Source organism: Equus caballus, chromosome 4 (assembly GCF_041296265.1).
Source record: "Equus caballus isolate H_3958 breed thoroughbred chromosome 4, TB-T2T, whole genome shotgun sequence".
Lineage (NCBI taxonomy): Eukaryota > Metazoa > Chordata > Mammalia > Perissodactyla > Equidae > Equus > Equus caballus.
In genome coordinates, this window is record NC_091687.1 from 46275132 (window position 1) to 46288449 (window position 13318).

The following is a 13318-nucleotide window of genomic DNA, read 5'->3' on the forward strand; positions in this document are numbered from 1 at the left end:
ACTGCCTCACTCTGCATATGCCCCAGTGAATTCCAAGAGGTCACAGCAGCAGAGTACAACTTTTGAGATTAGAAGAGCTTGCTCTTTAAAGACCTATTTTTAGCTGGAAGGGAGAGTGTAGGCCTCAAAGTGCCTGGCAGGTATGTCTTACAGAGGGAATCTAAATTGGAGGTCTGATTCCAGACAAAGGACTCAGTGGGGCTCCTCCTGCATCTTCTCCAGAAAAGGGTGGTTCTGCTGATTGTCACTGCTATGTTGGGGGGTGGGGGAGCTTACCAGCTCTCCCTAGGGGAATTCAACCTATGGTTGCTGGGACCTCTTGTGCAGAGCATACATTGTTTCTGGGCTCTGACCCATCTAAGTGGCCACAGTAGAGCCTGAGATGTCCAGAAGCTGAGCTTGGGGCAAAGACTCCCCAAGATTCCTTAAAAACCATGATTCTAGTTTGATGCCACCAACTCGGGTTCCTGAGATAAATTTCAACCCAACTCTTATGGATTAATATCAAATGTCATAGTGCAGTGTACATCATTCCGGGCCAGATTGGCAAAGGGCAGGCTTGGAGAACCGGCAAGATAGGGTAAGAAAAATGCCCTCAGCTGAGCTCAGACTTGTAGACTGAATCTGGGCACGTTAGGAGGCGTTGGCGGCTGGCACCAGAGGGGCCTGGTCCTCGGATCTCAACAGATATGGGTGAAGCTGGCTTTCACCAAAGGACGAAGTTTGAGAGGTAGTGGCGGGGGTGTGGTAGAGACACAGATATACAGAGTAGAGAGAGTCAAAAATCATGAGAGACACACAGAGAGAGGTAGAAAGACGCCAAGGGACAAGCATAAAGCCCAAGAAATACGGAGCAAAAAGATAGAAAAAGAAAGATACTGAGAAAGACAGCAAGGGAGAGATTGAGAAAGACAGAGGCAGAGATAGCGAGAGTCAGAGCAAAGAGGTGAGACTGGGAGACGCCGGTTGAGTAGGAGGTGTCAGGAGGGAGGAGGTGGCAAAGCATCCCCCCGCATCCTCCCTCTACCAGCCGGCCGTCCCCACTCCCAATCCGCCTCTCGCTTGGCCCAGCCCGCCTCGAGGAGTCGAGAGCGCAAGGTCGCCCAGTCCTCTCCGCTGTCGCTGCTGAATGGGTGGCAGTCCGCAGAGCCCCCGCCTCGGGCCGGCAGCCACAGGTCGGCGGAGCCCCGCGTCGGCGCCCGAGGTGGGCTGGGGAGCCCTGCACATTCCTGCGCCCATCACTGCCCTACCCACCTTCCCGCTACGCTCCCCGCCACTCCTCTGGCGGTCGCAGTCCTCCCCGCACCTCCTGGGAGGGGGCGCTGCGGCCACCAGAGACACCGCAGGAGCCTGGGAGCGGGAGCTATTTACATGGGGTGTTAATTAGTCTCTGAGGAGTCCTTCACCCACGTGCCAATGTAATTGCCGGTGTCGGGAAGGTAGGCGTGCCGAGCGGCGGACCTGAGGAGAAAGCGCCACAGGGTCAGCGCCGCCAACTCCAGAGCGTCCCCCAGTGGCGGGGCAGGACCACGGACAGCGCCTGCGACTCCGCTCCCGAGTGGCTCCCGGGCTTCCCAGTGTCTCGGGTAGAGAAACAGCGGCTCCGTGCGCCAGGAGCCTCCAGGTTCTCGCCACCCCACCCCTCTCTCAGAAACTCGGACTGCCTGCGACTGCCTCGTGGCTTTTTCCTTCCGAAAGGCTAGTGTCTTATCTCTCAAGTTCACTGGAGGACTTGCCCAGTCTCCTCCCCTTAAGTCATTTCTACCATCCTTCCGCGGCCTCGGGAAGCTGGGAGCCCTGGACTGCTCTTCTCTGTGCCAGCGCTGGCAGTCCCAGTCCATCCGGCGCAGTAGCCCGGTGCATTTGCCTCTCTCCCTCCCTTTCTTTCTCCCTCCCTTTCTCTCTTCCTCTCTTTCCTCCTCTACTTCCCCCTCCCTCTCTTGCCTCTTAAGTTTCCTGCACCGTGTATTCAACTGTGCCAAGCTTAGGCTCCCACGGAACCAATACTGAGCGCGACCCGGTCACTGGGACGCCGACTACCGAGGCTGGACGAGGCCGCGGGACCTGTCTGCACCCGAGCATGGAGACGAAGCGCCAGGGAGGGCATGTTCGGGGCGCCGGAGACACCAGGCCCTAGTAGCTCCTCCATGGAGCCTGCCCAAAGCCATCCCTGCTCGCCGGATTCGCCTCCTGTCCTGTACGGTGCGTACCCTTTTCTTCCACAGTCCCAGAGGGGATACTTTAGGGTCGAGTGGCGCGGCACCATGAAGGGGCGGCAGGTAGGGCCACTGCTTGGGGGACAGAGTGCGCCTGGAGGGTGACCCTCACAGACCCAGGCAGGCTTTCACTCTAGAAGTTAGCGACTGGCTGTGCCCCTTGGATCGGAAAAAAAGTAGTGACGGAGATGTGCGTGTAAGCTCCTGTATCTCTGTATGTGCAGGGGCCTCAATGGGTAAACTGAGCCCGCTTTCCTGTATGCAAATTGCATTCCCTTTCCCTACCCCCACCCCACCGAACCTGTGGAGACACCCAGCACCTAATCCTGGTCAGCTCTACCTACCCCTTCCTCTTCCCGCGCCCCCCTCGCTCAGTCTCTCTCGCTCGCTCTCCCTCTCTCTTTCTCTCTACATCTCTCTCTGCTGGTGTGTACGTGTGTGAGCGCTGCCAAGGCTGGCGAAGAACCAGCCGCCGCCTTTAGTCCGAGCCGCTCGGCCATTAAGCATTAGGGCAGGTTTCGCCGCCAGAGACGCTTGGGCTCCGAACCAGCCTGCACGCGGCTCTGTGTGCCCCGCCACCTCTTGTCTCCACCGCACGGGAACTCTCACCGGAGGAGCGCAGGGCGCAAGGAGCCCCTCATCCTCCCACCCTTTCGCCCGCCTGCCTGTGGACCGCGCGCTCGCTGGTTTCAGGCGCTGGATTTACTCGTTTTTCAATTTTTCCTACCTCCCTCCCCCGGGTTTTTTGGTCCACCCCTCCCCGCCACGACCCTCTTTCCCTGCTTGGTCGCCAAATGTAACCTTGCCCGCGTGGTCATGGGATGTCTAATTTCATTTGTATCTAGGCTGCTGAGAGCGCTCCTTGTTCTGTAAAGTGGATGTCAGGTGGATCTATGTTTTTGAAGGAACAAAGACTCAGCGAAGGCACCGCCGAGGAAGTTTGAGACGCGGGAGGATGCAGGCTGCGTGCTGGTACGTGCTTCTCCTCCTGCAGCCCACCGTCTACTTGGTAAGTCGCTGCGGATCCGGTGCCCCCGCAATCCCACCCTGGCCGCTAGACCAGGCAACTGCGGGCGCGCGGGAGTGGGGTGAGACAGCCACTTCAGCGAGAGCAGCGTTCCTAGCGACTGTGTTGGAACAACTTTGGCAAGCTGGTCTCTGGATCCCTGCGGGATTTTCCGGGGTTCCCACCTACATTTCTCGCTCCGGTCCCCCTCTTCTGCGCCTGATTCTGAACAGGGTCTAGGCCGCCCTAGACACCCAGAAACCGAGGAGATAGGGGGACTGGATGCTCTATGGGTGGAGAGGGCAAAGAGAAGGGGTAGAAGACGTGGACCTCTCATTAGTTCATCCAAGGAGTTTAGACGAAAGGAAATGGAAGTGTAGAGTGGGGAGAACGAATCTGTCCAGGTCTGTGACTTTGAAAGTGAACCCACCCACCTAGACCCCAGTTTGGAGATATGGCACATAAAGAAGTGCAGGTAACTTTGTTCGACTTGTAGGGTTCAGACGGGACAAGTTTATCAGATAGGAGCACCACAAGATATCAGATGGTTTGATCAGAGATGCTTCAGCAAATATGTAGCAGCTCCTCCTCCCTATCCTCCCAATCTCTCCTTTCCATCAAATAACTGAACCCCAGTTCCACTGCCTAGCCCCTTATTAAGGAATGACGGACCTTGTCGTCAGGGAGAGAATGCTAACCAAAGCCACCGTCTGAGTCCTCCTAGAGCTGAGTTTTTGGGAGTCTGGACTTTGCACTCTGTTGGAACTGGGGGCGGGGGCGAAGCGCTTTATTGTGGCGGGGATGGATTGGTAGCTGTGGGCACCACGCAGAGCCAAGACGTAGAGTGCCATCTTTCGGGTCTGGCTTCAGGGAGGGCCAGGGACACTAGTACCCAGCTGGAGAAGTTGCGCTCAGTGCACCGATCCCATATCCCATCTCTGGGCCCCAGAAGCGCACTGAGGGCTCCGTGTGTTCTGACTAGGGGCGAGGAACGCTGGGCGGTCTGAGCTCTCTGACAGGGCTGGATAAACGGGATGGGGCGGGGGCGTTGCCGTCCCTCAATCCTCAGGGCTTCAGAACCCACAAGTCTGGTAGCAAAAGAGTTGCTGTCCCTGCAATTGAGAGCGTTTCCCAGCCGTTGCCCTGGTGCATGTGACTGCAGAGCTGCTAGTTGTGTGAACTCTGTGTATGTTAGTGAGTGTGTGTGTATACATGTGTGTGCGCATATGTGTGTGAGGGTGTGTGTATTTAAGGGGTTTCTGCTTCAATCCACGAACCCTCGGTGTTGCCTGTCTTTGGACCTTTATCGCCCGACCATGGCAACCGTGGACGCCAGAGGGCGCTGCGCGTCAGTGTCCTCGCCCACAGGACACCTTGGGGTAAACAGGTGAAAGCCTGGGCAGCCAATCCAAAAGAACAGCCTTTCTGACTCTCTCACCGAAGTCTGTGCCTTCCCCGCCTGGAACGCAGACAGAATGCAAAAAGTGTCCTTCCTGTTTCTCATCTTCAGTTTTTCTTGCCCCCACCTGTGTCCAGTAAACCCACTGACATTGAGAGCCCAGAAACAGAGGGCAGAAAGTTTGGCCAGAGGAAATATAGAAATTGTTTATTGAAAGAGGCGGGGGGGGGGGGGGGCTTCAAAGTGAAAGCTACAGAGGGGGAATAGTAACGATTCCATCGACCATGGAGACCCTCCCGCCCCTCTCCTTTGCGCACCTTTACGCATGACCTGAGCCTCAGGACTGTCCTTACGTCCTTGGACCGTGCTCACACACACGGTGAAGGCTCGCGGCTGTGGTGCAGTTTATTGCTTGGAGCAAGTATTTCGATAGTCTGGAAAATAATCTATCAAAAACAGAAGTGAAATCAATACGTTGTGTTAAATTTTAAATGTGTTTGTTGGCAGTTAAACCGTTTTCCACTCATTACAACAACAGTGCTGGATTTATTCTAATGCGCTGCGTTCTCAACAACAAGCGCATTAATTCTCCTTTAATTGTAAACTGGGAGCATTTGAAAACCATTCAGTGTGCAAATTATGCTGATTCAATTACCGTTTAGTTACAGACTTCATTACCTGAATGCCTTTTGGCAACACAGGGAAAGGAGACAATTTTTTCAATTTCACTCAAAACAATACGAAATGTGAACAATAAAATAGAGAAGGCGATTTAGAGGTCCATTCTTTTTTCTCCGATCTAAAGTTGTTTTGTGTGTCGGGGATTAGAAGCCACATGCACCACAAAAACAAAAGGCTGGTGGCTGTGACCCAAGGCAGTATTTCCAGAGATTGTAATCCCGTGGTTATTTGCAGCGGAATCCTGAGCTATTTCCATGGAGCAGCAGGAAGCTGACTCTTACCATGGAAATGAATTTAAGAGGGTGTATTGGGCAGTCAGGACAGTAAAGAAGGAGAGAGCCTTGATGAAAGCTCCAGGGCAATGAGACAGACCAAGAAGTGGCCAAGACTTCTTTCTCCATCTATTTTATTAAACACCAGATACAGTAACTGAATTTATCATTCATTTATAGCAGAACATCCCAGACCTTTGTAAGGAACTGAAATAGATGCATGCAGGTTGTCAGGAGCTGCTTAAAGTTATGCTCCAAGGAGGTAGAAGTGGCAAAAGCATCACTTTATTTTTTTCCCCCCCTTGAATTGACGTAAGCCAGGGAGGAGCTTAAGGAGTAATTTTTTTGTCTTTATAAGCTCACACCACAAGTGAGGTGAGAAGGGTGCTCTATTTACGCATTGTCTCCCAGCTGATACCACAGTGCACCTTTCCCTTAAGCCCCTGGAATCCCAGTTATGTTTCCCAAGGTGTAATCACCACATTAGGTCCAGGGAGAAAGATTTGTTTAGGTATCTCCTATGTTAAAAAAAAATAGGCTTCTGCTTATAGAGAAATGCCCTAAGTACTCCCTAATTTGGGAGGAATTTTTAATGAAAAGCTTCTCTATCCAGCAGATCAATGCTCCATACTTAAGCCTGTAGTCATGAATGTTTTCAAAGTATGTTTATTGGCCCAGGGCTCTTTGAATGTCTGTGCTAGGTTGAGGATTTTTGAGGCTACTTGTGTTTATTGAGAGATAGGTCTGTCCTATTTCAAACTAGAAGCTTATTTTAACACTGCAATGGGAAGTTATTTAGAAATGTGTCTGCAAAGTTACCTTTTGAAGCATATTAGTTAAAACACTCAAAAATCAACACAGCGCTAACTCTACCCATAAACGTAGGGAGACAGGAAACCATTTTTTAAAAATAAAGGCAAAGAAATTTGTTTACTGAATGTTGTGTATTATAGATTTAAAAGTCTGAATTCAGCAGGAGAAGAATCTATGGCTTAACAATACCTGTTAAAAATAAAAAAGTCTTGAAATCTTTATTCTCCTGTCAGTTTTGGACAAACTCCAGGATATTTTCAGTATGGTATAATGGGTTAACAGAAATACAGCTTTTTAACTGAGTTGAAGCATACACTGGATAAACTAGGGAATGGTGGTTTCTGGCTCTGAAAAGTGGGAGTCCGAAATTGAGTTATTCTCAGTGGATCAAGCTGAGGGATAGGCCACTGCACACACAGAGAGCACCTTTCAGCAGAAAGCTGAGGCATCCTGTTTGGGGTTCACCTGTGGCAATTTTCAGAGTTGAGAATTGAATCTAATGTCTGCTCCTGGGGCACGTCAACAAAAAGTTCCTCAGAAATTGAGTCCAGAGAAGCTGACAAGGGATTAAATGATGTTATGGTGATCAGTCATGCGTCTAAAGTACTATTTTAATGAGAAGAGGCCCCTCATCCTCCATTATAGTTCCCACCAATTCGGCTAAGAATTAAAATTGCTAATAATCTAGTTGCTTTTTAAACCAATATGGACATGAATTGAAAATTCTTTCTACACTTTGTGCTTAAGTAACATTTTGAGTCATCTATTCCCTCGAATTTAGGGTGTCTTTAAAATGTGAATTCCACACCAATTGTTTGAGATTAAAAAGTGATTAATATATTCATGGATTACTACCTCTACACTGTTGGTAGCCAGACCCTTTGCGTGAATTCCACTCATCATGAAGGTGGCTGTTAAGAAATGTGGAAGCTGAGGGAAAAGCAGCAGGAGAGAGACCACCAATGTTTATCCTGTGGCCTAGGTGTGTGTACTTCTCATCTTTTGAAAATTAAGCCTGCTGCCCACTGAAAATTTTAATCAGTTTGAGTTTATTCCTGAAAAGAAAAGCACATTAACTTAACTAACAGTGGCTATTCAGTGTTCTTTATTAAGGCCAGTTCTTGGATGCAGTACTAAAAGTTCCCCGACCCTACCACATTTCCCGATTCTTCTACCCCAGAACAGCCTCCCTGATAGAAGATTAAACCTAGAGTTTTGGAGGGATCTATGCTCCAGCAGCACAAATGAGAACTCATTTGTCCCAAGACTATTCCAGGGCTCTGTGAGAGGAGAAGTTGCTGCTATTCCAGGCATTTCCCTGAAATGTTTAACTCTCCACTGACCAGAACATCCGCTCCCGGCTGTGAGGGAAGCACTTTGGCAGACGCCCTTCTGCGTTGCTTCCCGGAGGATTACCGTGGTCTGGGGCCTTCTAGTGATAGTTTTGGGGAAACTGCCTTCAGTATTAGAAGGAGAGAACCAGAATTGCTCCAACTTTCTCAGCAGTATTTTCCCAGAAAGCCATTAAGTTCGTGGCTCCTCTTTGTGTGAAGTTGATTTCTATTTGGCTTTGAATTGTTGACGGCTATTTCCTCTTTAATGAAAGTGTTGTCTGGGTGAAAAATATATCGGGTGGCAGGGAAATTGGTTGATTTTTTTGAGATAGGTGCCCAATGTCCTACTTTTCTAGCTGAGGAAAGATTTTCTGCAGACTACAGAAATTGACAGCATTGTCCGGGTAATAACCACCGTCGACAATATTTTCAAAAGGGCATTTGAGTGATGAAAGCATTTGGATATTGCTTTTTCAAATAAGCAATTTTCTGTCTTGGGCTTCTTTGATTTTATAGGGGACGGGGGAGAAGGGGCCACCAATTGGCAAAGGGATGCCTTGCCCCTTTCGCCCAGTCCTGAAATACCCAGGTGTTTGCCAGCCTCGCTTAGAATTTCCGGGTCTGAAGAGCCCTCAGTGAGTCTGGCTGTCGCGGCGCTAATATTGTGTCAAAAGGGAATCCTGGGAATGAGGAATAACACTCTTCTTGCACTTCTCCACCCATAAAGAAAGCCGATGGAAGCTCTGAAAGTTTGCCTGCTCTCGTGGCGAGTTAGGAAGTGTGAATTCTTACTGGTTTTATTTTCTTAAAAGAAAGAGCCTAGCTTTGCTTTGATTCAGAAGAGTTCCCTTAAAGCGACCACGTCCTTTAGGAGCTTCAGATCTCCTTCTAAGACCTTAACAGTCTTCTCCATTTTAATTAATAGAGAGAGGCGGGCGAGGCCGCCGGCCGGCTGCCGTCGGGTCAGCGGCCTCCCGGAGCAGCCGGGCGGCTGGGAGGGTCTGCTCTCTCGCCTTCCTCTGCATTCTCCGAGCAACCACTCGTCTGGTCCCGCCGCGTGTTTGCCGGAAGCTGCGGTCTTGATTTATCCGATACTCAAGCTCTCGACCAGCTCTTTTTCTCCTTGTCAGCACTAACCCCTCCCGGAGCTTGGTAAACACGGCGCTCGCATTTTTCTGCTGCAGATTGGCATGTTGACGACTCTGCTTGAAGGAATGTGACAATAAAGTGGGAAACCAAAGCTTGGCAAGCACTTAATCAAGGATAAAAAGGTTCCGCTGTAAGGATGTCACTCAATTTATTGTGAAAGTCGAATGAATTACGTTTAATGAAAGTGCTCCCCAGATGAATATTACCAGCAATTTCCTGAGTTGGCTCTGTCAGCTCGAGATGAGGAAATGCCAACCCAGATCAGAAAAGAGCGCCCATCTCAATTACTATGCAAGCTTTCCAAGAGCGGCTTTTTATTGAGATGATATATATTGGCGGCTTCTTCATGCCCCTCCGCGCGCCCGGCAGCGCGGTTGCGCATTTTGCAAGTTTGCAGTCTGCCCTCGCGGGTTACTGGCTGTTGTTTAAACTTCTGATGGGCGCGCCACACTTCTGCTGCGGGCTGAAAACCTAATTACCTCCTCTGTAAATAGCTTTCCCTAGTATATTTTGTTTGATATGGAGGTGAGGCTGGCAGGAGTGTGTGGGGCGGAGAGAATTCACTTGCCCGGTGCCCTTTGTACAGAAAGTTCCTTAGGCGTCTAGAGAGGGCTCCGGATGGTGGAAAGCGAGGTGGCGACTGGAGCCCGGGCATTGGGATAGTGTGAGCAGTGGGGTCCCAGGAGCAGCGGGAGTGCAGCACGTGCCTCTCTGGCCGCAGCTAGCCGAAAGCCTTCTCTCACTCCTACTTCCCACATTAGTGAGGGTATTTTACTTCTTCAAACCGGAAATACGATGAGGAGGGGATACACAGGCCGCAGCCACAGCGCATCGCTTCATCTGCATGAGAATGAAGAACCAAGAGGCTTTTCTTGTGCTGTTTCTTTCTCCCACAATAAGACAAATTGCTGTTTAGAAAAACCCAGTATTTCCTTAGAAACTGGCTCGTGGGGGCTCTGCTCGTCCCTGTTAAACCTGACTCCGGCCGAACCTAGCCCATCATCCCCGCCACCTTAATGGATTCTGACGGGAAGGATCCGAGGCAGCGGCGAAGGGCGCAAAGGGAGGCTGGGCGCCCTCTCCCCAGCGGAGGGTGGGGGCGGGCTCCCGATAGACGCCGCCCTCCGTCTCAGATCCCCTCCCCATCTATTGATTTTAAAGGTCATTTCAAGTGGTCTTCAACAGTCAGGAGCAAGAAACTTTCTTCTACGTGGGCTTCGTACCCTTGACTCGGAAACTCAGTCCTCTGACCGAAGCCACAAAGTGTTCCGGGCCCGGGGAAGTTCCCCAGTCACCGCCGTCGCAGCTGCGCGCTCTATTTTCTGCTTTCAGCCTCAAGTGACCTCGAGCAATCCCAACTGGTTTATGAAAACACAGGTGCAGCCCTCTCGTGTCTGGACCGCAAGCCGTCACACCAAAGCGTTGCTTCTAGGGAACTTTTCTTCGTCGCTGCTGAGCTTTGGTGCTCCTGGGGCAGCAGGCAGGACTGCAGCAGTTCTTCGGAGAGGTCGCGGGCACCGAGATGAACGGGGCGTAGCCGGCGGCCTGGCAAGTCTAGGCCCGCAGACCGATTGTTCAGAACCACGGACAGCGCCACAGGCTCCGCCCCGCCTGGGGTCAGCAGCTCAGCTTCCCTCCCACTCCGCGGCGCGGTCTGCGTCCTTCTGGAAGTAGAGTTGGCGCTTTCTGCAGACACCTCCCTACTGCCCAGTCGCGACTGTAACGACCCCCTTGCCTCAGTCATTCGGGAGCACTAAGCTCCGATCTTTAGGTCCTCAGTGTTTCCTGCGGTCAGAATCTCTCTTGTGCACCCGATCCCCACCTCCGGTTGCGGCGTCACGTGATTGCCACAGAGTTTATCCTGAGGGGAGGTGAATCCATTCCCTCACTTTCTCCTCTCCTGCCTCTATTCTCTCGCACAGTTCGTTAAACTTACCCCTCCCCCCAAACGGAAATGTGAATTGTGTAATGTAGAGCTGTAAGCGTCTTTAACAATGTAAAAGCATGGTTTAACAGACAAGGAAACTGAGATGCGGAGAAGGGAGTCAACTTTCTCGCAAGAGCAAAACCAAATGGGGAGTAAAACCCCTGCCCTATTTCCCGCTAGCGGGGGCACTGCTGGAGCCTCCAAGACGCCCTCCAGGATCAGGCGCCTTTAAAAAGCCGCGCGGGTTGGGGGGGTGGGAAGTCCTAATTATTATGAATTTCTAAAAGAGCAGTAATTATTCACGGCGAGCAGTACAAACCACGGCCCGGGCAAGGGAATCGATATATTTGCTATCGAAAGTGCCTGGCTCGCCTTTAATGCAGATGAATGGGGATGCAACCTCATTATTTTCCATGGTTAGGCTTCCCGGCGCGGGGCCTGATGCAGCATGGAATCTATCATTATTAGCCCCGGCGTGGGGTGGGGAGATGTTCTCCTTATTTACCTAGCAAAACTACTAACCAACCAACCCCCCACCCCCACCCCTCAAACTCCCAGACAATCTCCAAAACACTCATACATAACCATTGTCCCGCCTCCCTTTCCCCTCCCCCCAGTCCCTTGCTCCGGCTGCAGTTCCACAGTCCCCCGGGGCCTCTCGGAGCAGTCTAGAGCGGACACTGCGGTCACTTAAAGTGTGCTCAGCTCCTCCTTGGCGGCGGTCACAGCGTTGATTTGGTCCAGATATAAGCCAGAGTACCGAACGTTGGCGCTAGGGGTTCTCTGTGTCAAAGGCGAAGGTTGGTCGGGAAGTTCTGTCCGTTTCTCTCGCCTCAGTGTAAGAGTCAGTCCTTTCAGGGCACCCGATTCTGCAAATCCCCGCAGTATTAAAGGAACAGAGGTCTGGCAGTTAGTGCTCCACCAACCCGTGTGAGAAGCCAGCTTGGAGGAAGTCAAGCTCTCGAGAAAAGAACGAATCTGGAGGTGAAGAGAGATCGAGATTTCGATAGGAAGGGAAGGGTAGGGAAGGTTTAGGCGCAACGCGTCCAGGGTATTCTCGAAGGCGTGGGTGAGACGGGCCTTCTTCCTTCTCCAGGCGAGATGCTGGCCTTTAGCCTGCAAGCCAGCCCGCTGCAGTTTTCCGGGGCTGGGAATGGGTCCCACCTCCACCCACTGAAGTCACTGAACTGTTCAGGGTCCAGCCTGCTGGATTGCACAGAGTTTTCCCATTTCTCCTGCTGTCTGCAGCCGGCACTCTCTGGCAGTCTTTCTCACTCTTAGAAGTTGCCTGACATCCCTGGTGGGCAGCTGCTGGGAGGAAACTTGTATTCCTGTGCGGGTGGCTTCACTGTTCCTTGCAATGCCATAGTTCTTAGGGTCAATTGAGGTATATGTTAGAGTGTGTTTCTCTGTGTGTATTTTTGAGTGCTTGGCCTTCATCTGGCATGCCCCTCCCTTATTACAGCAGATCAATTGCTGCAGAGAAGATAGGGTGTGGCACTTAAATAAAACTAACTCCTCCTCAATTGCATTTGTAATAACATTAATGAGCATAAAATAGAAAATTGTGGATTTCCAGGCCCTGAAGTAATAGTAATGCTCTTCTCCACTTGGATTTCCTTTCCCTCAGAGCCTGGCCTTTCATGGTGTATTGTGATAACCTGAGTGTCTTTGTTTCCTTGCGGACTGAGACAGCCAGCCAACATAGTACCAGGGCTGTATGATCTACTGGCATCATTTCCTCCTGCCATCTTCATTTTTAGAGGCTTTATAATTAAACTCTGTGAGATATATGTAACATACATCCAGTGGAGAGCCTTTTTATTTATATTTATGTAGCACGCTGAGGAAAATTAAGGAAGTGCTTATATTGAAGTAATAAGCCTGCTTTGATATTAACAGAAATGTCCTTTTAATTTACTTTTCTCAAGTCTAAAAGATTATCTCTGTGAGACCAGACCCCACAGTCATGCTTTTTTAAGGAGAAATCTCAATAAAGTGAAAAAGACATTTATTAGCTTGTACTCACTTAGTGGAATAAAAGGCCAGGCTAGGCACTCACTGGAAATGTACACTAGGCTTAGCATGGCAAAGTTGTGGTGTGATACAGGAAGCCGAGCAGAAAAAGCCAGCTGGAAACAGCTGCAAGGCCCTGCATTTTTCTGCCTCTCCCTGCCCCTAACATATCACAATGCACACATTTACACATAGTGGAACAGGGCCTTCCAGAGCTAACACAAAGACGTCACACTGCAAACCGGCAGGAATTTTAATAAAATTGAAAGTCACAGACTAAAAGGAAGGAGGCGCAGATTTTCTTCTCTAAGATAAGCTATGCCAGAAAAATTATGATAGAAGGGCTTGGAGAAAATTTCCTAGCTTAGAAGAGCCTTTTTCATTTACTGGTTAAACACGCATACACACACACAGAGCAGAGCAAGACTGGATATATATCTGTACATCTACTCTTTGAAAAATTCCATGGAAAATTTTAGTGGGAAATTCTTTTGTTTTCGTAAGC

At 50.5% G+C, this 13318-nt stretch overlaps 1 protein-coding gene across 2 annotated transcripts in view; it reads left to right on the plus strand.

The window, feature by feature from the left end:
* The first annotated feature begins 658 nt into the window (after positions 1 to 658).
* The window catches only part of NXPH1 (neurexophilin 1), a 281510-nt gene continuing 268850 nt past the window's right edge, over positions 659 to 13318 (plus strand). The window contains exons 1-2 of one of the 2 annotated variants that reach the window (XM_001494784.7): positions 659 to 2202; positions 3062 to 3225. In XM_001494784.7, the coding sequence (XP_001494834.1) occupies positions 3172 to 3225 (54 nt within the window). In that variant the 5' untranslated portion in view covers positions 659 to 2202; positions 3062 to 3171. Of the gene's footprint in view, positions 2203 to 2450; positions 3226 to 13318 lie in introns of those variants that run through there. The other variant, XM_070264552.1, reaches the window with a different exon arrangement.